Source organism: Saimiri boliviensis, chromosome 2 (genome assembly GCF_048565385.1).
Source record: "Saimiri boliviensis isolate mSaiBol1 chromosome 2, mSaiBol1.pri, whole genome shotgun sequence".
Classification (NCBI taxonomy): domain Eukaryota; kingdom Metazoa; phylum Chordata; class Mammalia; order Primates; family Cebidae; genus Saimiri; species Saimiri boliviensis.
This window is the reverse complement of record NC_133450.1, coordinates 12,686,546-12,710,328: the sequence shown is the minus strand read 5'-3', so window position 1 is coordinate 12,710,328 and position 23,783 is coordinate 12,686,546. Positions and strand designations below refer to the sequence as shown.

The 23,783-nt window shown below is 50.2% G+C and overlaps 1 protein-coding gene across 19 annotated transcripts in view; it reads right to left on the bottom strand.

Moving 5' to 3' along the window:
- The window catches only part of MEGF11 (multiple EGF like domains 11), a 398,263-nt gene that overhangs the window by 17,257 nt on the left and 357,223 nt on the right, over nucleotides 1–23,783 (bottom strand). For 12 of the 19 annotated variants that reach the window (XR_012516094.1, XM_074392772.1, XM_039468640.2 and 9 more), the window contains 11 exons: nucleotides 20,698–20,818; nucleotides 19,614–19,777; nucleotides 18,091–18,193; nucleotides 11,906–12,052; nucleotides 11,397–11,531; nucleotides 6,701–6,829; nucleotides 5,586–5,714; nucleotides 4,903–5,031; nucleotides 4,200–4,328; nucleotides 1,964–2,200; nucleotides 330–448 (listed from right to left, as the gene is read on the bottom strand). Coding sequence is in view for 18 of the 19 variants with exons in the window: in XM_074392772.1 (XP_074248873.1) it covers nucleotides 330–448; nucleotides 1,964–2,200; nucleotides 4,200–4,328; nucleotides 4,903–5,031; nucleotides 5,586–5,714; nucleotides 6,701–6,829; nucleotides 11,397–11,531; nucleotides 11,906–12,052; nucleotides 18,091–18,193; nucleotides 19,614–19,777; nucleotides 20,698–20,818 (1,542 nt within the window). In the remaining variant the exon portion in view is untranslated. The remainder of the gene's footprint in view (nucleotides 1–329; nucleotides 449–1,963; nucleotides 2,201–4,199; nucleotides 4,329–4,902; nucleotides 5,032–5,585; nucleotides 5,715–6,700; nucleotides 6,830–11,396; nucleotides 11,532–11,905; nucleotides 12,053–18,090; nucleotides 18,194–19,613; nucleotides 19,778–20,697; nucleotides 20,819–23,783) is intronic. The other 7 variants (XM_074392777.1, XM_074392784.1, XM_074392786.1 and 4 more) reach the window with 2 other exon arrangements.

Genomic DNA, 23,783 nt, shown 5'->3' with positions numbered 1-23,783 from the left:
GTCTACATGATACACATGATTCCATGACTTGGTACCACAGGGTGCAGGGGTATATGTTATGCACAGGGTTACGCACAGGGTGCAGGGGTATATGTTAGACTGAGTGATGCTATGGGTTGTTTACACAGCACTGGGCTCCATGTAACATGCTGGCTCCATGACATGCTTCAGAGTGTTTACATGTACCATGGATCACAGGGTTGCTTTTAATGTGTTGATGGTCAGTTCTACATGTACCCTCCCTGTGGGGGTGCAGTTCCTTCCTGGGCAGAGGTGAGGGTTAAATGAGAGGGCAGTGGGTGGGGGCTGGGGAGTCAGGGGCCCGGTACCTTGGTGGGGCTGTTCCTGTCCAGAGTGCTGGCCTGGCTGGTGGCAGGCCCCCCACACGCCAGTGCGTGGTAGCTGGAATTGGAAAAGCAGTGGGCATGGCTGCTACTTTGAGACAAATCTGGGAAGAGAACAAGGTGCCACATACCATCATACCCCTGCACCTGGCATGAGATACCCCAGTACTAATGCTTGGGCTGGGAGCCTTGAGAGAGCCCTGCAAAGACAAATAGCCAAGTACCCCATCCCCTACGCTTCCTGCATCCACTACCCCTACTAAAATCTGGAGAGCCTGATTTGCTCTTTCCCGTATGCTGGCCCTCCCTGCAGCATGCAGGTTAGGCTCACCAGTGACAAGGGGGGCACCACCAACTGGAGCCTGGATGGGGCATGTTGGCTTTGATAGCCTCACTAACATGTCCCTGGGTCCCTATTTAGGGCTGGGCGGACCCTCTCCCGCTTCCTTCTAGGGTTCCATCCTGGTAATGAGATCCTACAGAGAATCTCACTCTTCTTGACCCTGCCCTTCCCTCCTAAGGGAACCAGAACCTCTCCACAGGGCTGGGGAATACCAGAGGAATGGCACAGGAAACCATAGCCAACTTTCTCAGGATAGTCATAGAAGAAAATCCCCAAGTCTCCTGTGTGGGAGATGTCTGCTTTGGCTGAAGCCAGTGTGGCACGTAGACCAGGAGCTCCTTGAAGGCGTTGTGTGCCCTGGTCTGCAGTGCCTCGCATGAAGCTCGACACACAGAAGGTAGTGCCTGGCAGGAATGGGTGAAGTGATCTGGGTTTTCTAAGCACAAGACACAGGAGGCTGCAGATGAGCCAGGTGCCATGAGCCAGTAGGAGAGAGCTGTTACCTTGTGCTCACCCTGACAGGCTCGGCCTCGTATGGCCCAGGGTTACACAGCAATTTCAGAGCATTTTGGCCTCTACTGTTTAAATATGAAGCAAAAAACCTTTCTTATTTCCAAGGCAGCAGTCCAGGGTTCAGGGGAAGGGAAGGATATCACCCAGCAGTCCCACCTCCACTCCACTCAGACTCCCAAATAAAATACCTGCCGGAGCTGTTCACCACATTGGAGGATGCACTCGGTTCTGGCACACTTGCCAGAGTGACATTGTCCAGACTTTCAGACCTCCCCCAAATCCGGTACTGTTCTCTTACGCTCTACTAATAGGGCCCTCCTAACTGGGAACTGGGAGGGAGGGTTGTCCTGAGGCCTTTAGGGAATCAGAAATGGACAGGCTCTGGGCAGTGGGCTCCAAGGTCTAGCTTCCTGAGGTGGTACTGACATCAGGTTGGGGAGATGGTTCCCTGGAGAGTGTAGGGAAGTGACTGCTTAGTGGGAGGGCTCCGGAGGCTGAAGCCTAGTAAGGATAGGGAAGCTCTGGGAAGATGGGAAGAGGCTCCCAACCGTAGCTGCTCAGAGCTAGGGACCTAAGAAACAATATCCCCTTGAAACTCTAGGTACCTTTCCTAGGTGGGCTCCTGCTCCCCACCCCCACTGTCACTCTAGGGGAGACTGAGCTTCCACATCCAGCCCCAGCAGCCAACCCGACAGACACAACCATTCCTGGTGGGGGGGTGTGTGTAGGGGAAGAGGAGGGAGGCCAGGAGCTTGGGCCTTACCTGAGAGGGAGTAGTCAGTGCTGGTCATCCTCACAGCAGGTGTGTAGGAGACGCGGGGAGCTAGCTCTCGGACCTTCTCTTTCTGCCGCCGCCGATGCCAGGCAAATAGGCCCAGCAGCACCACAATGAGGAATAACAGCAGCATGATGCCTGTGACAGCACCCACCGAGTGCTGCTCTGCACCCAGGGCTGGGCTGATCTTGGTGTAGGGATTCAGCTCCTCCATCATGAGGGCAGCTGCGGGCAGAGGGAGGGCCTGAGCCTGGGGCTGGCCTGCTTGCACTTCAGATCTCCTGGGGCTGGGCTCAGATGCCCATAACCCCTCTAATATTAGGAGACCTGGTTCTGGCGTTGGCCCAATTCCTCGGTCCCTATGTGACTACCCCCAGCCCTCAACACTAAAGGGAATGGAGTCCCAGGGTCATGACAAGAAGTGAATGTGACTGTGACTGATTTTACCATGTTCCAAAAATGAGTTACAGATATTAACTCATTTATTCTCTCCAGCAGCCCTATGAAGGGACTAGTATTTTCCTTTCACAGATGAAAAATCCAAGTTCCCAAAAGGAATGTGCCCAAGATTACATAGCCTGTAATTGGCAGAGTCAGTTTTCTCAGGAGTCAGGAAAAAATGAACACAGCCCCTTCTCCCTGCTTACCAGTTGTGTGGCTCAGAGTCCCTAGTTTGCTCATTTGTAGCATAGGAACAATTATCTCACCCACCCCAGTGGTTTTGAGCACCAAGTGATAGACTGGGAAGGAAAGCTCTAAGTGCTGTGCTATTATTTCCAGGATTACTGCCCATAGGACCCCTGTTGGTTTTATATATATATATATATATATACATTATACATATACATATATATATATACACACACATTATACATATACATATATATATACATATATACACATATACATATATATTATACATATACATATATATATACACATATATATACACACATATACATACATATATATATACACATATATATACACATATACATATTTGCGTGTGTGTGCGCGTGCACGCTGCCCACACCCTCCGTGCTGATGCTTAGTCTAGAGGGCTGTCCTGCCAGGCCCGCAGTGTCTAGACTCCTCCTTGGCTGTTGGCTGCTGGCTGAACTGAGCTGGCCAACATCCCTAGGGAGGTAAAAGTGCTGCATTATCGTTCTCAGTGATTCATCCTCAGAATGCAAGGGAAATCTGTCTTTTGGCTCCTTTTCTGTAATGTGGATAATTGAGATCCCATTTTCATCCCCCATCTCCTAGAACCAACATGTTTGCAGCACGTTATAAAGGGCTTTTATATAACAAAGCCAGCATTTATGGAGTGTTCACTTAGGTGTCAGGGACCATGCTGAATCCTTTACTTATACTGTCTCAACTTGATCCTCACAACTGGACCCTGGGACTCCATCTCCTTTAGGCACTAGGAGGTGCCATCTGACTGTAGTGTAACAACCAAGGTCGAGCCCCTATGGGCTCCTTGACCTTCAGAGTAATTGTGCGTCATGGGGGAATGATTAATCTACTCTTCCCACTTTGCATGTGGAGTAACAGGCCTAGCAAAACAAAATGACTCACTCGACGACACCTAGTGGGTAATGGCCAAACTAGAACTTGGCAGATATTCTTTTTTTTTTGAGACGGAGTTTCGCTCTTGTTACCCAGGCTGGAGTGCAATGGCGCGATCTCGGCTCACCGCAACCTCCGCCTCCTGGGTTCAGGCAATTCTCCTGCCTCAGCCTCCTGAGCAGCTGGGATTACAGGCACGCGCCACCATGCCCAGCTAATTTTTTGTATTTTTAGTAGAGACGGGTGTTCACCATGTTGACCAGGATGGTCTCGATCTCTCGACCTCGTGATCCACCCGCCTCGGCCTCCCAAAGTGCTGGGATTACAGGCGTGAGCCATCGCGCCCGGCCAACTTGGCAGATATTCTAACTTGGTCTGGTGGCCTTTCCACAGTACTAGCTTGTGGTTACCCTTGCTTGGCTCAAGGGAAACTTGCCAAGGGTGAGCCCAGGGAAGCTGTGACTGAGGGACTGCCTGCTCCTTACGTCTCTCCCGCACTTGGCGCCTCTGCAGCCCACCCTGTTCCTGCTGTCCTCACAAATGTGAATAAAGGGAATTGTCATCAAATCCAGCTGTTCCAGTTGGAATCTCCCCAGAATCTCCAGGGGGCCCTTTCCATAGAGCCCAGGGGCCTCTGCAACCTGTGTATTACCTTGGTCACACCTGATTCCTTTGAAGCCAGGGCTGCAGTAACAGGTGCCGGTGACATGGTCACAGGTGGAGTTGTTCATGCACTCACATAGCTGCTGACAGCCGTAACCAAAGGTTCCTGGGGCACATCCTGTGTAGCACAAAGAGTTAGGGTAGAGGACCCACTCACTGTCCACCCCTCCCATTCCATGTGTAGACAGCTTGGCAGTAAGCCTGTTCTGCCTCCCACTGAGTGAAGCCTATTCCCTTAGCTCCTGTTGTGCTTTGGCTAGATACTTGGGGGTGGACAGAACATTTACAGCACTGAGTGGGGGATACGAGGAGAGAGGAGGGCCCACTCATCCCTACATTCTCCTCCTGCAACACATTTAAGCAGTACCTTCCAACCTGCTAGGCCCTAATCTGAGTGCATAGGGACTTCAAAGATTAATAAAAAAAGATCCTGCCTCCCACTATTTTCTCATTACCTGCTACGGCCTTTTCCCTGCCCTAAATGCCCCCCATCTCCACCCAACTGAAGGGAGACATTCTTCAAACAACAATGTAGGCACAACCTTCCTCAGCATTCTTCCTTGGAAGTAGCCCCCGAAGTCAAGGGACCACGGGGTACAGAGCCCTGAGTGAGTGGCCCTTGAAGCAGGAGGCATCCTCTGCAGGAGGTGATGCAACAGCATCACCCCGGATCAGGGGTCAGGGCAGCTTACTCTGCTCGCAGTGTTGCCCGGTGAAGCCTGTGCGGCAGGTGCACTTGCCACTGATGTGGTCACAGCTGGCGCCATTCTGACACTGGCATACGCGCCCACAGTCCTTCCCAAAAAATGCTGCTGGGCAGCCTAGAGAAACAAGATTTCCAGTCACATGAGTTGCTGCTGGATGGGGACAAGGGCAGAGGTGTAGCAGCGACCAGACCTGTCTTCTCTTTTTTTTTTTTGCAGAGCGTGGGATGAAGACTAGTGAGCTCCTGCACCAAAGCTGTCTCCCTGCTCAGGCTTTTCATGCTGAAGGGGTAGGGGCGAGGTGATCCTTGCCTTTCCAAGACAGAGGGGCCTAGGAACCACAGGCCAGGCTAGGGTCTCCTTCCTGTGTGGCCACAGGCTGCTCCTCCCCACTCTGGGCCCCACTGTCCAAGGAGGGTCTGGTCTTGGTGATTGCCGGGGTACCTTGCAGCCCTGACCTTTCAGGAGCTAGGGCTTGTTCATCCCCTGAACCCTATCAGGTCTGGAGCTGCCCCTGCAGAGCTCCTCAATTCTCACGGGGCAGGAGTCGGGTACCAGTCCTGGGGCCGGCTTCCTTCCTCCCTCCCTGCTGGTTTGGACAATGCCCGCCGTGGCCAGTAGGCCGCAGCATGGGATTCTAAGTGGCAGGGAGGCCAGGAGGTGGGGCTTACGCTGTGTGCAGAAGAGTCCAGTCCAGCCAGGGGTGCAGTGGCAGGCCCCGTCCTCGGCGCTGCAGCTTGCCCCGTTGTGGCAGCTGCATGTGTGGAAGCAGGCAGGGCCCCAGAACCCGGGTGGGCAAGCTAGGATGTGGGTGGAATGCAGAGGGTGAGGGGAAGGCGGAGAGGGGCAGACGGAGAGGGAGAAGAAGGGGGAGTACACGTCAGAGCCAAGATGCCACAATGGACCTGGCTGACATTTCCTGGCTTTCAGGGGCTTCACACACTGTTCCCAGAATTCCTGCACTTACCTCTTGGCTCAGTTACCCAGGATTCCATCCATTAAGCCCGGGTTCTCTGCCTCTCTGCACACTCTCCAAGACTTTGATGATTGACTCAGCAGGGCTCTGAGGGCCCCTGAGCCTCCCCTCTCAGGGGACTGACTGATTTGGAGCATGTGGGTAAACACTGTGGTTTACCATGTATGTACTGTGTGTGCTTTCCCCACGAGAATGGGGACTTTGCTAGGGCAGGAGCTTTCATCTTTTAGCTGGTGAGCTCCCAAGGATGGAGCCTATGTCTCCCCATCATACTAGAAATTCCCTCAGTCATCTAACTAGAACCTCTCCAAGGGTACTGGCTAGGTCTCATCTGTCAGACAAGGAGCTCCACAGCGTCTCTGTCCTCAGTTTAGGGGCTTCTGGAGACGGGCTGTTCCCTCCACATCAGATTGGTGCACTTTACATGAACAGCCCCTAGGACATCATTCACATGGGCCATCCAGAGAGCACTGTACCCTCCTGAGGTGTCTGCCCTGGCCCCATCTCGCTTCCCTACTCCCAAACTCAAGCACGCTGGTCCTTGCCCAGGTGTCAGTGGAGTGTTAAGTCTCAGAATTCATAGCATTAATGGTATCATCAACAATATCAATACCTTTAATATCAATAATACCAATGATCAATCCTGATAATCCATCATGTTAGCTATAGAGCTAAATGGGGCTCATTCCTACATGCAGGAGATTTTATCCCTGGAAGTGGAGGTACCAGGGCAGAGAGGTTTTGGGCAACAAAGGGAGAATTTTGGGGTCTGACCCCAGGTAGGGGCATTCCCAGATGGCAGCAGCTTACCCTGTGAGCAGTCCTTGCCAATCCATCCAGGGAAGCACTGGCAGGAGCCATCGATAGGGCTGCAGGTCCCGTTGTTGGCACAGGAACAGAGCTGGGCACAGTCCTGCCCAAAGTGTCCTCCAGCACACACTGTGGGCACAGGGCAGCCTGGCACCCGTCCTCCCACCTGTGTTCCTCTGACTTCCACCCACAGCTCACCCCTAGATGTTCCCAAGCCAAAGCCATGATCACCCCGAGGTCATGGATCTGGATAGAAACTGCTCACCCTGGCACCCTGATCACCCTTCTCCATTTGCACATGAATGAGTTGCCCCTCTCATGCCTACGGCTGCATTCTTCAGGAGGCTCTATAATGACTGCCTCTGATTAAGAACAGCCTGAGGCCCATGGAGGTAGAATCACCTGACTTAGGTCTCACAGATGAGAATTGGGAGGCTGAGCACTATACTTATGGACTCGCAGTCCAGTGCTCCCTGTACTGTTCCACAGCCTTCTGCTTTCTGTTACCACTTTCGCCAGCATCACGGATTCCACAACCATGAGGGTAGAGAATATGTACAGCTGGAAGGAGAGGGTCAAATGCTGTGTGGCAGGTCTGCCTGTGGCTTGACTGTCAGAGAACCAGCCCTTAATGTCCCTGCCTGCCTCTTTCCTCCGACCTGTTGCTAAAGCCTCTAGCTTAACATCCTCCTTAGGAAAGCCCTCCTGAGTTCACAAGGCTCTCTCCACCACTGGTATTTCCAATTTGAGTTACTTGGAGGATTTTGGTCACAGACCTTCCTGGAGGAGAGTCACTCCTTGGTCCCTGGAGTAAGAGCTGGTTTCCTCAGTCAGGCTGCAAAGCTCTTTTAGAAGTAGGTTTGAGTATTCATGGAGCATTTAACCTTTTGTTTCCCTGCAGTTCATCCCCCACCTGCTTCCTATAGCTTGAGCTCTCTAAAGCACAGCTTGCTTCATGGCACTCCTGTGTCCTGCTCAGACAGCCTCAGTGGGTCCCCATTGCTGCAAAAAAAAGTCAGTCCTTGAAGATCGGCACAGAGGATCACAGGAAGGTGTTGATTCTTGAAGAGACGTGACTTCCCCAGGACCCAGGTCCCTCACATTTTGGGCTGAAACCCTCTGCTTTACACCACACTGCCTCATATTGGTAGTCCTTCCCCAGCCAGACTGTGGGCAGCTGGCGGCTGAGATCTGCATCTACTCAGTGCCTTTCCTGGAGATGATTAGTAGTTGAGACAAATGAGAAAGGCAGCATGGTGGACCAGACTCTCCAGTCCAAAGCCTTGGATTTAGGTCCAAGTTTTCTTTATGTATTCAACAAACATAAACATGGCACTTAAATGCACCAGACACTCTTCAGTGTGCTTCACAAATACAGGCATACCTTAGAGATGTGGGTTTTGTTCCAGACCACTGCAAGTGAACATTGTAGTAAAGCAAGTCGCACAGATTTTTGGGTTTCCCAGAGCATGTAAAAATTACGGTTACATTATACCGTAGTCTATTAAGTGTGCAATAGCCTTATGTCTAAAAAACAATGTACATGCCTTGATTAAAAAACACTTTATTGCAAAAATATGCTGACAAAGACATGAAGTGTGTACGTGGTGTTGGAATGTGGCACTGACAGGCTTGCTTAAGGCAGGGTTGCCACAAAGCTTTGCTTTTTTTGTTTTTTGTTTTGAGATGGAGTCTCACTGCATTGCCCAGGCTGGAGTACAGTGGTACAGTCTCGGCTCACTGTAACTTCTGCCTCTCAGGTTCAAGTGATTCTCCTGGCTCAGCCTCCCCAGTAGCTGGGATTATAGGCGCGTGCTACCACATCTGGCTAATTTTTGTATTTTTAGTAGAAACAGGGTTTCACAATGTTGGCTAGGCTGGTCTTGAACTCCTGACCTCAAGCAATCCACCCACCTTGGCCTCCAAAGTGCTGTGATTATAGGCTTGAACCACTGCACCTGGTTAAACCTTTAATTTGTTAAAAACAACAAACAAAATGCAGTTTCTGTGAAACACAGTAAAACAAGGTATGCCTGTATTTAGTTCACTTAATCTTGGAATACTCTTATTATTATAGTCTCATTATGCCTTATCATTAACTCTACTTTATAGATGAGAAACTGAGGCAAGTTAAGTAATTTGCCCAAGGTCCCACGCAACTAGGAAGTTGTACCACTGGCTAAGTGCCTTTGAGGAAATCACAACACCTGTCTTGGTCTCTGTTTCCTCATCTTTGAGATGGGAATGGAAACCCTCACCAGTCATCCTAGGGCCATGGTTAGTAGCTGTGGCAGGCTGGCTGATTCGAGACCCTGTGCTTCCCCTGGCAGAAACCTTAGCTCCCTTCCAAAAAATTCCACTGCCAAGAGGGTGACATGCATCTCACCTGTCTGCAGCTCAGGCTCCAGCTTTTTGAAAAGCAGGCTGCCCACCCTCTTCTTTCCTGCCGCTGGGAGGTGCTTGATTTGGGGAACTCATCCCTCTGTGGGGAGTAGGGTGCCAGAGCTGCTTTCCCTACCCCACCCCCAAAACGAACTCTGAGCTTCTCTAACAAGATGGTCTTATCTTTGAAGCCTTTCTCACATACGTGAGGCCAACAAATTTACCCAAAGAGCTGGTAATACGATCAATTCAATACATTAATTGGTTGACTTCGTAGCTGAATCAAGAGTAAGACAAAGAGAGGGGCGGCGGACAGAATGAGGGCTGGTGAAAAGAAAACATTTGGTTATATTTAATCTGTGTTTAATGATTCTGCATAAGCAGTGTCTGTAATTTGTAACTCGCCGGAAAGCCAGTCATTAGAAAGTGTCAGTTCAATTTTTTACAAGGTTTGAGACTTAACCAGGGCAGTTGCCATTAATAGCAAACTGTTAGATCTATATGTGGGAAATACTCATTAGGCCAGTGGGCGATAAATCAGACAACGCAGCTTCTGAGTTACTCCTCAGGCTACATGGGTCCTAATTTAGACCTAGACTATCTGTATTGATGGCCAGGTCTCCTGTGTTTTTGATAAGTAAACCTCGACATGTCAAGTTATGATTAAACCGTCCTAGGAGGGCTGCAGGTAAATGAAACTGTCACATATGTTTCCCTGGGGCTCAAATTTCTCATGACCTCGAAGCATCATGTAGTCAACTTTTCACTCATACATATTAACAGCCCACACACTGCAAAAATAGCCCAGCTCAGCAGTGATTATTCATCAAAAGAATGGGTTCCCCTGGGAGGTAGTGAGCTCTCAGTCAACAGAAGTATTTAAGTAGAGTCCAGAGGAGATTTCTTGTATGGATGACCTTGAAGTTGCTTTTAGCCCTAAGTTTAACTTTTCTAAGATTTCTTGACTCCTTTCAGGTTAGAGTGCAAGTTCTGTAACCTTGTGTTCAAACCTGCTCTGAAAGCCCCTGCCTACCTTTTGATCTCCTTTTCCCACCCCCAGCTACCATATTCATCCATCAGCTATTCCCTGTAGCATGCCCATGTGTCTGTGCTTTGCCCAAGCTGCTTCCTCTACACAGAATGCTTTTCTTCCTTTTCCGCCTTTCTTTTTTTAAAAAATTTCTTCTTATTTTTTGAGATGGAGTTTTGCTCCTGTTGCCCAGGCTAGAGTGCAATGGTGTGATCTCATTTCACCGCAGCCTCCACCTCCCGGGTTCAAGCGATTCTCCTGCCTCTGCCTCTCGAGTAGCTGGGATTACAGGCATGTGCTACCATGCTTGGCTAATTTTTGTATTTTTAGTAGAGACGGGGTTTCTCCATGCTGGTCAGGCTGGTCTCGACCTCCCGACCTCAGGTTATCTGCCCGCCTCGGCCTCCCAAAGTGCTGGGATTACAGGCATGAACCACCATGCCCAGCCGTCCTTTTCCATCTTTCATGCTAAGGCCTAGCTGAAGTCCTGCATGGTCCATGGAGCCTTCCCCCAAATCCACACTGTCTTGTTTCAAGAAAGCCAGGGATGGCAATAGGCAATGATGTGTGGAGGCAGCTCCTGCCTTCCCACTGGTTGTTCAATATTTGGGAATTTTGTGAATGATGTTAAACATTGGTACCTTGAAATCAGCCATAGGAGGAATATTCTATTTTAAAAATCTGCAAATGATACAATTCAGGGTTTAGCAGAACACCAATGTAAATAAGCTTTCTCTCTCTTTTCAACTCCTGGTGAGTGGCAGCAGTTCTTGGAGTTGGTGTTGTGAAGGATTCTGAGGTCAAGTCAGTAAAGTGTATGGGGAGGGATTAGGGATGGTGGCCTGAATATGATGGGGAGGAGAGCTTGGAAGTTGCCATCTCCAGCCAAAGCCAGAGCCAGTTCCTCTGCACTCCCACAGCATTCTCTGCCTTTACCCATGGCACTCGGCACAGACCACATGGTGCCACTTCTAATGCAGATCTCCTCTATGCTTATGTCACTTTTCATCTCTTTGGCATGCATGTTGGAATAAGAATTTGTTTCTGCCACTTGTTAGCTGCGAAATCAGACAAATCATCTCACCTCTCTGAGCCTCTTGACTGTGTTAGGGCCTTTGTCTCATGCCATGTGGGGCTCAGTTCTCATAAAGGCAGCCCAATCCCTGAAGAGGGAAGGATTTGCCTCCAGAGTGTGATGAAAATCTCCAAATCCCTCCACCCCTGCCACTTTCCTCCCAGAACCTCTCACCTCCCTGCCCAGTACCTTCCCACTGGAGACAGTACCTTGGTTGCAGAGGGCTCCGGAGAATCCTGGGAGGCACTCACAGATACCGCTGACATGGTGGCAGGGCCCGCTGCTGTGCACGCAGAGGGGGCAAGGCTGGGCGCAGCTGTGGCCATAGAACCCAGGGGGGCAGACTGAGGGTGAAGGGGAGATGGTGGTCAGCAGCCCAAGGGACCAGCCTAGCTAGCGAGGTACCCATCCTAGCCACCCATCCTGTTCCACGCTTCTCAAAAACAAGGGGAGACCTGCATCCTTCCCACATCTTGGAGGGCTCATCCCTTTCTGTAGAGAAGAGCTGTGGTGTGGCCGTGTTTCCATTGAGTAGCTGAGCTGGGTCCCAAACTTGGGGACAGAACAGCCAGTGCAGAGAGTAGGGAGACTAGAGGGAGGGAAGAGATGGGGGCTGATTCAAGAGCCCAGCAGCTCTCAGGCCAGGTCTAGTTCCAATTGGGGAGGGCAAGGGAGGATGAGCCCTCTGAGCCCTTCGAGGTCAGGGGATCAGCCTTACTTCTCTGGCATAAGGGTCCTCGGAAGCCAGGGGCACACTCGCAGCTCCCATCCTCTGGCGAGCAGGAGCCTCCATTCTCACAGCTGCAGGAAACGGAGCAGTTGGGGCCCCAGCGGCCAGGTGGACACGTGCTGTCACAGTGGATACCTGTGGGCCAGAGGCAGACTCAGGTCAGTGGTAAGAGAGGTGAGGGCGGAGGGAAGGATGGAGGGAAGGGGGACAGTGTAGTATGAGGAGGTGGAGGCGAGCCTAGTGTATCCAGGAATGTGGAGGAGAAACCCGGCTGAGGCTTGGCTGATCATGGAGGACTCTCAGGAAGAAATGATGTCCAGAGTTCTAAAAGTCAAGGAGGAACTGACCAAGCAAAGGGCACTACATGTGCAAACAACAGGAGGCGGGAGAAAGAATCATGTCTTGAAAGAAATTACAAATAGCGAGTGTGGCTGAACCTACAAAGTGCAAGAGATGAGACTGTGGGAATAAGAAGGGACCGGATCACAAGGGCCTCCTCTGTATGGCATCCAAGAACAGGACCAGGAGAAACCAATTATGGGCAAGTGAGTGCCAGCTGGGAGTAAGCCACACATGCCCACCCACGTTAGCTCAGGAGCCACTGGTGCTGCTGGGTCTCTGCCAACCCAGCCAGGGAGGGGCTCAGAGAGTAGGTGGAGTCTTTTCAGATTCTTTTGACTAGAGTCCTCAGCGAACTGTGTGTATCATTCGTGCACACATAAAATAGAAACCAGTGCTTTGCAAAATTACATTTACTGTCACTATGTATGGTGGACTCTGATGTTTTCTCTGTACTGTGATGTACTCGATTTCATTTTTTAAAATGTTAGTTGTAACCCAACAATTTTATTTAATGACCCTCAGTTTGACAGTGGCCCAGTGGGGAATGGATGGAATTTCTCAATAAGAAAAAGGAACAAAGTCTGTATAGTCTTTTTGGGCTGAGGCAGAGGAAATGTGTGTTAGGTTCTCTACAGCCTGAAGGCGAAGAAGGAATTTTAAAAGGCCTGAGGCTGGATGCCCCAGCTCTGGGGTAGATTTTCTTCCCAGGCAGAAAGGCTTCCAGTCTGACATGCATTAGGGAAATGGAACACGTGAGCCCAGGAGACTGGCTTGGCTTCGGAAGGTGCATATCAGAGGCTCAGAGAGGGGCAGAATTAGTTGAAAAATCATGTCTGCCTTGTTATTAGAACAGGGATTGTGGGAAAGAGGAGGAAAGACAGGAGAAAGACACTCATGCTCGGTGAACAGAGCCCACTTTAACAGCAGCAAGAGAGCAGTGGGACCAATTTAGAGGCAGGCTGGAATTGTACAAGCCCACCTGGGCTGGCAAGGAGACGGGAGGGAGCGTGGAACCGTCAGAGCGGGGCGAGGGAGGGGATGCAACAGGCTTTACCTATCCTCCTGTTCCTCAGTCTAGCCCAGCATCTGTGCTTCCTCCACTTTGCAGCAGGCTGGAGGCTTCAGATGCCACTCTTTGGGAAATGGTTGTGGGTGGGTAGTTGGGGCTGGGGTGTACAAGTGGTTTCCTTCCCAGGGAATGGGATCTGGCAGCCATATTTGCCATATTTTACCCATTGATTGGGGTCTCTCCCAGTGGTGTTTCAGGCACCCAAGAAGTGAAGCCTGGACAGGCATCATAGATTGATTAAAGGGAGCTTGGGAAAGTGGAAACCATGAAACTGTTCAAAGTTTTGGATTCATCTTCAAGTGTCTCCTCTTCCTGGGCATAACAAAAGCTGTGACCTGACATAAGGCTTTTCTTTTTTGAAGACAGGGTCTCTATTGCCCAGGCTGGAGTGCAGTGGTGCAGTCTCCGCTCACGGCAACCTCTACATCCTGGGTTCAAGCAATTCTCCTGCCTCAGCCTCACAAATAGCTGGGATTATAGGCATGAGCCACCACAGCTGGCTAATTTTTGTATTTTTAGTAGAGACGGGGTTTCTCCACGTTGGCCAGGAGGTTCTCAAACTCCTGGTCTCAGGTGATCTGCCTGCCTCAGCCTCCCAAAGTGCTGGGATTACAGTTGTGAGCCACTGTGCCGGCCTAGGACTACTTTTGCCTGTGCTTGTTGGAAACCCAGGGTTCAGACCACAGGCCTAGGGACACAGCTGTTCCTTGGACTGAGGTAGAGCTTTGCTGCCTACAGGGCCCCCAGTTCCACTGCACACCGAGCACTCTTTGCCAGCTGACCAAGGCACATATGTCACATGTGGACACGACTCTTTCCTAAAACTATAGGTATTGCTGTATTCATAAAACACAGTGTATGTGAAAGCACCGCTGAATTCACGGCAACTGGTTGCTATTTTGTTTGTCCCAGCCAGTGACTATTAAAAGTACAGCTACTCTCATTGTGGGATCCTTAGTGTTTCCATGTAAAAAGGGGTCCTCTTTTATGGAGATTGAGAGCCATGAGTGTACCATATTTATTCTCAGACTGAAGGTGGTTGCAAAGTCCCACTGGGTTCTAGGACTTGGCGGTTATTATATTTTGGGCCTGTTTCTATGGGAGTGGGGCTCCTGTTTGTGGTTCTTAAATGTCCCAAGAACTTCTTAGAGCTTAAGACATGGGATCTAAGTGGAAAGAAGGGTCAAGGATTTCCCCATGTGAAGTGCCCAGTTTCAGAAGCAACTTACTGGTATGATCAAAGAGGCTGACCTTGGCCTTGTGGGAGGCTCCCAGTTATAGCTTCTGAAGAAGCAGTTTCAGTTACCTTCCCGGGCCCCGGTTTTCCCCACAGTTGGATAGGGATAATAATCCCCCTCAGAGGTCCTTTCTTACTCTTGGGAATCTCCTTGCTTTATTTTCCAGGACTCCCCCTGACCCCCACATCTATACTGGCAGGTAAACCTAGGCTAGGAATCCATACATTATGATCTCTAGTTCATGCAATGAACGCAGTAGCCACTCAGCAGCCCATATCCTTCAGGGTAAGCTTAGGGTCCTCCTTCTCCAGGAAGCCTTCTTGGATGTCTGCCCAGGGAGACAAGCACCTCTTTGATAATCAGCAGCATACAGCTTTGTCTCTACCTGTTCCTTGAAAGCTTCATACACACGAGTCCTGTCTCCTCTGCCAGCAGTTTGAAGACAGGGAACACAGCTTATTGGCACTTCTGACTTTGCTTACCTAAGTGCTCCTCACGGACAGGATACCATCTTGGTCAATGTTGCATCTTTGGTGCTTAACACAGTGTTTGGCACACACTAGGTACTCAGAAACTGTTGCTTTTTACCATTTACTGCTGAGTCTGGCATGGTGCTAGGCACAAGGTAGCTGCCAAATAAAGACTTGGTAATTGGCTTGAATCAATAAATGCTAGTTGATTGAATAAATAGTTCCCCCTAAAGATACAGTTCTGAGTCTCTCATCCTGTTGGCACTAATGTCCTGATACCCCAGACAACTCCTTTTCCTTATCTGTGCCATGAGAAGGTTGGAGGAGATCATCTTTAAAGCCACATTAAGGAGAAAAGCCATGAATGGTTATAGTCCAACTTCTTCCAAATTATTTCAGTAAACATTTAATAAGCATATATTATATGTAGGGCGAGATGAATAAGACAAAATGCCAGTTGTCAGTAAGTCTGTGGCTTACGAGGGCGAGGGGGAGACAGAGATACACAGCTCAGGGAAGCCCCAAACCTGCGCCAAGCCAAAGTATGAACAATGTGCCAGGAACTTCAAAGTTAGGCACGGATTATTTTTTTACATGGAGTTTCGCTCTTGTTGCCCAGGCTGGAGTGCAATTGTGTGATCTTGGCTCACCACAACCTCGGCTTCTGGGTCCATGTGATTTTACTGCCTCAGCCTCCCAAGGAGCTGGGATTACAGGCATGCACCATCACACCTGGCAGTATTTTGTATTTTTAGTGGAGACGGGGTTTCTCCACATTGGTCAGGCTGGTCTCAAACTCCCGACCTCAGGTGATTCACCCGCCTCAGCCTCCCAAAGTGCTGGGATTACAGGCTTAAGCCACCATGCACAGTCCCAGGCATAGATTTTTCTTGAGGCAGAAGTGAGTGGGGAGAGCTCACTGAGTGGGAGGCCCTTCTTTGTCTCTCATTGGCCACCTTCTGCATGACAAACCTCAGGACATCAGTTGCTTCTTTGAACCGTGCAGTGGCTCATGCCTATAATCCCAGCACTTGGGGAGGCCGAGGCGGGTGGATCAGGAGGTCAAGAGATCAAGACCATCCTGGTCAACATGGTGAAACCCCGTCTCTACTAAAAATACAAAAAAAAAAAAAAAAAAAAAAAAAATTAGCTGGGCATGGTGGCGCACACCCCTAGTCCCAGCTACTCGGGAGGCTGAGGCAGGAGAATTGCTTGAACCCAGAAGGTGGAGGTTGCGGTGAGCCGAAATCACGCCATTGCACTCTAGCCTGGGTAACAAGAGCAAAACTCCATCTGGAAAAAAAAAAAAAAAAAAAAAGACTTCAGGACCACATTTGGAGAAATTAGGTTTAGAACAGCAGAGGCCTTGCAAAAGGTTGTTAACCAAAGAGAATTTTTAAGCACTAGATGTCATTAAAATCTTCATCGGCTCACTCAAAATTAAGGTAATGAAAAATTAAAGTGGATTTCCACTTGGTTCCTGCTGAGATTCTAGGGTGCCAGTGACCAGGGTGGAGGCTCATTCTGTACTGAGGGACAGGAGCCAGCAAGGCAGGGGAAGCTAGGCCAGAGATACTGCAGAGGAAGCAGGGTCCCTGGCTCTTGGCTGCTTAGAAACTTTCTGGTTGTGAACACAGCCTGTGGAGCAACTTGGTGTTAATTATTTATCTGAGAACCTATACTGCCAGAAATGACTGCATTTCTTTCTCTTTGCTGTTCATCACCTTGGGACGGGCTAGTAGGTTCACTCCTGAAATGCTTATTAAGCACTTCCTGTATTGAGGGCTTACATTTACTGAGCACTTACTATGTGCCAGGCACTGTTAGCACTTTATAGGTAGTTAACTCAGTTAAGCTTCAAAACAACCCTATAGTTGCAAGAATAATTACCTGTATTTTACGGATGGAGAGTTCAGGCCCTGAGAAGTTAAAAGACTTGCTCAGGGTCATAAACCCAGGCAGTCTGGCTCCAGAGCTGGTTTTTTAACTACCGTGTTATCCATGTCTCAGTGTGTGGCAGGCAGTGGATACAATGGTGAATAAGGCAGATGCCTCCTTAGAGCTGATGGCCATGTGAGGGAGGCAGATAATAAACAGTTACTACAACTGTCACTGAATTCTGACTTAAGTACCACAATAGGAAAAGAGTAGGGTAGAAGAATTAGTAAAGGGGATGCTTTTGTCTTGGCCACGTGGTGGGTGGGTATCGTAGCAGGGGGAGCGCCTTCCCAGAGGAGGAAAGGTTTACACTGAAATCTAGTAGATGAGGAATTATCAGGTGAAAAGAAGGGGAAGGAGTGATCCAGGCAAGGAGGCAATAGCACGTACAAAGGCCAGGAGTGAGGAAGGTGGTTGGCTTCCCAAAGAAGTAGACTATGGCCCTGGTGGCTGGAATGTAGTGAGCAACAAAGTGAGCAGAGCGAGGTGGCAGAGCCAGATCCTGTGAGCCCTGGGCCCTGGTAAGGATTTAAAATTTTATGTAAGACTCGTGGGAAGCCATTGAGGCATTCTGAACAGGGACTGACATGGCAGATCTGGGTTTCTAAAGTTTCCTCTGGACACCAGGTGCAGAATGAATGCAGCTGGGCAAGAGTGGAGGCTGAGGCAGTGCCAGATGTGGGATGGTGCCCAGCAGACCGCATGGTGGCAGTGGGATGAAGAGAAGTAGATGGATTTACCTTGTGTTTAGGAGGCAGGCTGACAGGATAGATAGAAGGACCAGGATTCTGAGACTGGACTAAGGAGAAAGTCCCTTGTCTCCTTCTCCATCATATTCTCTAGATTGAGCACTTATACCCACCATGTGTCAGCTTTTGACCTTCTACTGGAGTGACTCTAGTGCCTTGGACAGAGCTTATACCTAATAGATGTTCAATAAGTACTTATTTGAATTGAATGGAATGGAGAACTGGAACCCAGAGCAGATATAGGGAAAGATGCATATTCAGGGAACAAGAAGAAAGGTATTGAAGGAGAAAGAAGGATCAAGATAATTAGAATACCAAGAACCCAGTTTTACAGTACCTGGGTGTTGGCACAGCAAGGGAAGGTTACCTGTCCATCCGGCCAGGCAGCAGCAGTGGCCTGTGACTGGGTCACACCCGTCAGCATGGCTGCAGTCACAGTGTTCACTGCAGTTCAGCCCAAATGTGCCATCCTGTGGAGGAGACCAGGAGAGAAAAATGATCAGACCCAAACTTCCAGAGGTTTGTGTACTTCTATCGGATCTTTCTTTTAAAAAATTTTTACTTTTGGAGGGTCCAGTAGGATCTCCTGGATCTTGATGACAAAACTGAGCCACAGCGGGGACATGTTTTGTAAGTGGAGATCAACACAGTCATGAAAACACTCACAGGAGTATGAGGCTGGGAGGGAGGGAGGTGATATTTCTACTCTGCTTTTCGGTGGTCAAGCTCAGGGCCTGTAATGATCATTAACTAAAATTGGAAATGAAAATGCACTTTGCAGATTGTAACACGCTGATCACATGTGAGGAAAGACTATGATTTATTCTTTGTTGCTGGGAAAGAAGGTGGTCACCAATTCTTATATGCTCATTAGGTATCCGGAGTTTCATATACCTCATTTTTCTTAATCCTCCCAACAGTTCCATGATATGATTCCATTATATTCCCACTTTAAAGATGAGAAACAAAGTTAGAGAGGTGAAGTAACATGCTCAAGGTAACAAAGGATGTAACAAAGCCGAGATTTGAACCCAGGATTGCAGGACTCCAAATTGCTCTTTAAGGACTGCATTGCTCATTCAACAATAACATCGGTTGGTTTAACTTATTTGTATCTTTTTTTTTTTTTTTTTTGAGATGTTGCCAGGCCAGGCTGGAGTGCAGTCATGCGATCTTGGCTCACTGCAACCTCTACCTCCTGGGTTCAAGCAATTCTCCTGCTTCAGCCTCCTGAGTAGCTGGGATTACAGGCATGTGCCACCATACCCAGCTAATTTTGTATTTTTAGTAGAGATGCAGTTTTTCCATGTTGGTCAGGCTGGTCTCAAACTCCTGATCTCAAGTGATCCACCCGCCTTGGCCTCTCAAAGAGCTGGGATTACAGGTGTGAGCCACCATGCCCGGCCCATATGTATCTCAGATCCGTAGGATCCAGTGATTCAGTCTGGGTGGTTATTGTTGAACAGTGCTTGTGTTCGTCACCACACACTCTGATCATAAAAGTATAGGAAGCTGAGACATTACCAAGGAATGGCAACTCTCATGGATTAGTAGGGGCTGTCTTGTAGCACTGTGTTGCAAAGGAATCTGAAGCTGCATTTGAGCTCGAATGCCAGAGTCAGTAATGCTTACCAAGAGTAGCAAGGGAAAAGTGATGCCATGTCACCATATCTGCCAAATACTTGCCATTTTATACATGAGAGGGATGAGGGCCACAGTAGTAAAACAGCCACAGAGAGGTTCGGACTAGGTTGTGACCTGAATCCGAGTGTCCTGTCACCTAGCTTAGTGCTCTTCTCTGTGCACTCCTGTGGACAAACTAATACCAGGGAAACGGCGGGTGTAAGGGGATCCTGAACCCAATGTGTCCCTCCCCACCTTGGCACTCACCGGGCAAGGCAGCTCACAGGCGTCTCCCAGCCAGCCAGGGGTGCAGGAGCAAGAGCCATCTGTGGGGCTGCACGCTGCCCCATTGGCACAGGTGCAGCTCTCATTGCAGTTCAGGCCCCACGTCCCACTGGGACACGGCAGGGTGCAGTCCGGGCCCTGCCACCCTGAGGGGAGGGAAAGGGACTGTCACTTCTCCATCCAGGTCCAGTGTGTCCTTTTGCCCACTTCCCCCAGCTCTGCACACAGCATCCTACCCAAACCACTGCTTTCCTGAGGGCTGGTGAGAACACACATTCCACACAGAGTCAGCTCAGAAATACAACAGAGCTGTTGGGAGAGCTGGGGCGAGAACCCAGGTCTCCTTCCTCTGGTGCTCATGGTTTGTGCTGCAGGCAGATGATCCCACCTGGAACAGGCACCAGCTCAGGTGGAGAGTGCTGTCTCTGCCCAGGGTGGAGTCTGGAAGCTTATCTCAGGGCCCTCTGTTTGAGGGACAGGCTGATTGTCCGTTCTTAGGCTGCTCACTGGCCTCTTTGTCTACCATACCATTTTTCTCCTTCCCTGTTCTGTGATGGGGGCTGTCCCCTGCCCTGCAGGCTGCATATCCCAGGATCCCCCTCAGCTGGCTCCCAGCTCGGCTGCCCGTGGGAGACCTGCCCACAGGCTGGAGGGCAGAAGCAGGAGAGACAGGTGTGTCCTCTCCCTCTTCCTCTGCACAGCCCCTTTCTTCATGTCCCAGCTCCCACCAGGTGGCCCTTGCTCCCAAGCTCTGGGAACTCTTCCTCTTGTCCCTCCGACCCCAGGAGTGATAGCGGCTTCCCCTGCAGGTGTAATGCCTGGGTTGCACACCTTCCCTGTGTGCTGTTCAGCTCTTCCAGCAACATTGCAGTGAATCCCCTTATTACGTTCCTGCTACTGAAGTTCCTGGCATGGGTTTCCTTACCTGGAACCCAGCCAGTAGAAGCTCCCTGACCTTGCATGTGGGTCGGATTGGGGCAGCCCCACCTGAAACCCCTCGGCTGGCAACCCACCTGGGCAGTGTGCTTGTATGTGGGGGATGGGCTTGGGAGAGAGGGCCCATTACCTTCCTTGCAGGTACAGGAGCCATCTACTGGGGAGCAGGTGCCACCATTGTGACAGCTACAGATGGACGAGCAGTTGGGGCCGTAAGTCCCTGCTGCACAGGAAATGGCACAGACCTCTCCCTGGAAAGGGAGGGGGGAATTTTAGATCAAAGGTTGCTCCATGTTGGATGGAGGTAGTAGGCAGGATAATGACCCCCACCACCCCCAACACATCCACGTCCTAATCCTTGGGATCTGTGAATACATTACCTTACATGGCAGAAAGGGACTTTGCAGATGTGATTAAGGCCCTGGAGATGGGGAGAATGTCGGGGGTTATCCGGGAGGGCCCAATACAACCATGAATCCTCAAGAGTAAAAGATGACCAAAGAAGGTAGGTCAGAGAGATACACCATGAGAAGTCCTCCACCCGCCTGTGCTGACTTTGAAGATGGAGGAAGGGGCCACGAGCTGAGGAATGCAGTGGCCTCTAGAACCTGGGATCAACAGCTCCTTTACAGCTAGCAAGAAAATGAGGGCCTCAGCCCCGCGACCAGAGGAACTGAATTCTGCCAACAACACGAGTGAGTGGGAAACAGACCCTCTCCTAAAGCTTCAGGAAGGAACACAGCCTGCCGGCGGCACCTTGGCTTCAGTCTCATGAAATCCACACCAGACTTCTGACCTTCAGGACTATCAGATAATAAATTCGTGCTGTTTGAAGCCACTAAATTGTGATTTTTTTACAACAGCAATGGAAAACTAATATTATAACCCTTATCAGTTATTGGAGGGGTCAGGCCTCCAGACCACAACTCTAGGGTGGGCAGAGCCCCCGGGGACCTTTACCCCAAAGTCTGTATTAGGCTGAAGCAGCACCAAATCGAACCCTTTGCCTCCCAATCTTATTTGTTACCCACAACCCCATGATACAAGTAGTAATATCCTATCCGCATTTGCCTGAGCCTCAGAGAAGTTAAATGTAAATGATAGCTAATGCATATTGAGTGCTTTCTCAATATGTGGACCACACACCTACCATCTCATCTAATTGTCACAGCACTCACCGGAGACAGAAGCTGTTGTCTCAGCATTATTCTCACCTGACAGGTAACACAACGACTTAACTCTGCCAAGGTCACAGAACTAAACCCAGTTGCTCCCATTTGGAAGCCAGGCTGGCTGCTTAACCGTTACATTACCGGGGATCCTACACTGACTACCCTGCAAAGCATTCTGAGATGGAGATTAGCCAGCTCTTGAGAATAGTCCCGATAAGGGATAAGGGAGGAGGTCTGGGCTGAGGAAAAGTTGAACCGAGGCATAGTTACAGTAACCTACACTGGTCTGGCAGGAAGCTCTGAAGCTGAGATGACCGCTGGAGTTGTCCCACTTGGGGGAAAGGGAGGGAGATCCTTTATGCCCCTGTCAATCACTGGCCATCCACTGGGGTGGGCGAAGGGACCATGGCTCTTCAGATGAGTCGGCTGACTTGGAGGGCAATTTCTACAGAGGCCCTCACCCGGGCGGGAGCCACTAACTTTCTGGCAGCTGGGGAGGAATGTGCTTCTGTCCTGAGGGGAGAATCTGGGCCTCCATCTACCGGTAAGTGGGTGTGCTAGCTTCATGAAGTAAGGAATTTGGAAGAGAGGCAAGTTACAGAGTAGAGGGACCAGGAATGGAGGCCTCAGAGGCCTTGAGGGGTGGGAGCATTCAGTTAATCAGAGAAGAGTGGGGTAAAGGCCATCCAGGTGGGAAGAGGGGTGTGGACAAGTGTGTGGGGGAGTATAAGCCGGAAATGCTGTACGGGTGGCTGAAGCGGGGAGTGAGGGAGATACGTAAAAGGGGGTCTGGGAACCTAGAATGCCAGGGGAGGGAGTTTGGGCTTTCTTCCCTGAGGTCCCGACCTAGGAACCTACAGTGGGGCTGTCTACGCTGGAGCAAGTGGGCAGTGGATGGTGAATTCCCACCTCCCACCCCTGGGAGTGTCTCCAGCCAGCGTCTCAGGTCTTACACCTAAGCTTTTCATGGGAATCCTGATAAAAAATCTGTCTGGGCTGGGAGACCAGAGCTTGTCTGGGCCGCACTAGCTGTGTGACACAGGATATGTACTGCCCCTTTCTGGGTCTCAGGTCCTGCATCTCTAAAATGACAGGCTTGACGCAAAGGAGCTCCCTTCTCAATCTAAGGGTCTAGGCCTCTGGCTTTACTCCCACGTGGGCCACAGAGAGACTAGAGGGTGTGGGTCTTTGCCATGGAGAGGCTCTAATCCTGCCCTTTCCTGCTTCTGTCCCATCCTCAGGGTCAGGGAGTGTGGAGTCCTTCCCTGAAGGACTCACAGTTCCTGCTCTTTCCCCTGAGTCCCCAGCAGGCCTGACCAGCTGGAATCTGTCAGCTTTCCCATTACCCAGAAAATTCCAATTTCTCCAAGACGATAAATAGCACCTAAGAATCTATTTGACCTCTGAGGGCCTTGGCCTGGGTGCAGACAGTGGGCACAGCCAATGCCTTTCCCTGCATGCATGAATCTGCTATCGGAGAGAAGGGGTTTCTTTCCCAGCGTCCTCATTAGTGTCCCCAACCCTGATCACCCTGCAAGGCCTCAGGTTGTCTGTGAGCCCTGTTGTGGGTTTGCTGATGGGGCTGAGTGCCCTGATCCATGGAACCGGATACTGGGAGCCCAGCTTGACACATCTGCTCCCCACAATGCTGCGTCAGTTTCCTGGAAGGCCACCGGGCTGAGATGGCTTTCTGATTCCCAGAGAAGAAAAGGGAGACCCAGAGAGGGGCAGTGGCTTATCCACGACCCCTGGTGTGTTAGTGCCAGTGAAGGTGAAGGAGAAAGAACCAGATCTTCCATCCTGAGAGGCAGCAGAGGTGAGGAATCAGAGGGCGGACTCTGGCACCATCCTGCTTCCACAGCTCATTCACTGTGTGATCATAGGCAATTTACTAAATCCCCTGAGCCTCAGTTCCCCTATCTGTTAAATGGGAATTAAAATGTCCCCTTCTCCTAGAATTATTAAGAGTATTAAATTAGTTATTATTTGTGTAGCAGTTAGAATAGTGCCTGATAGGGAGAAAGCACTATACAAGATACTAGTA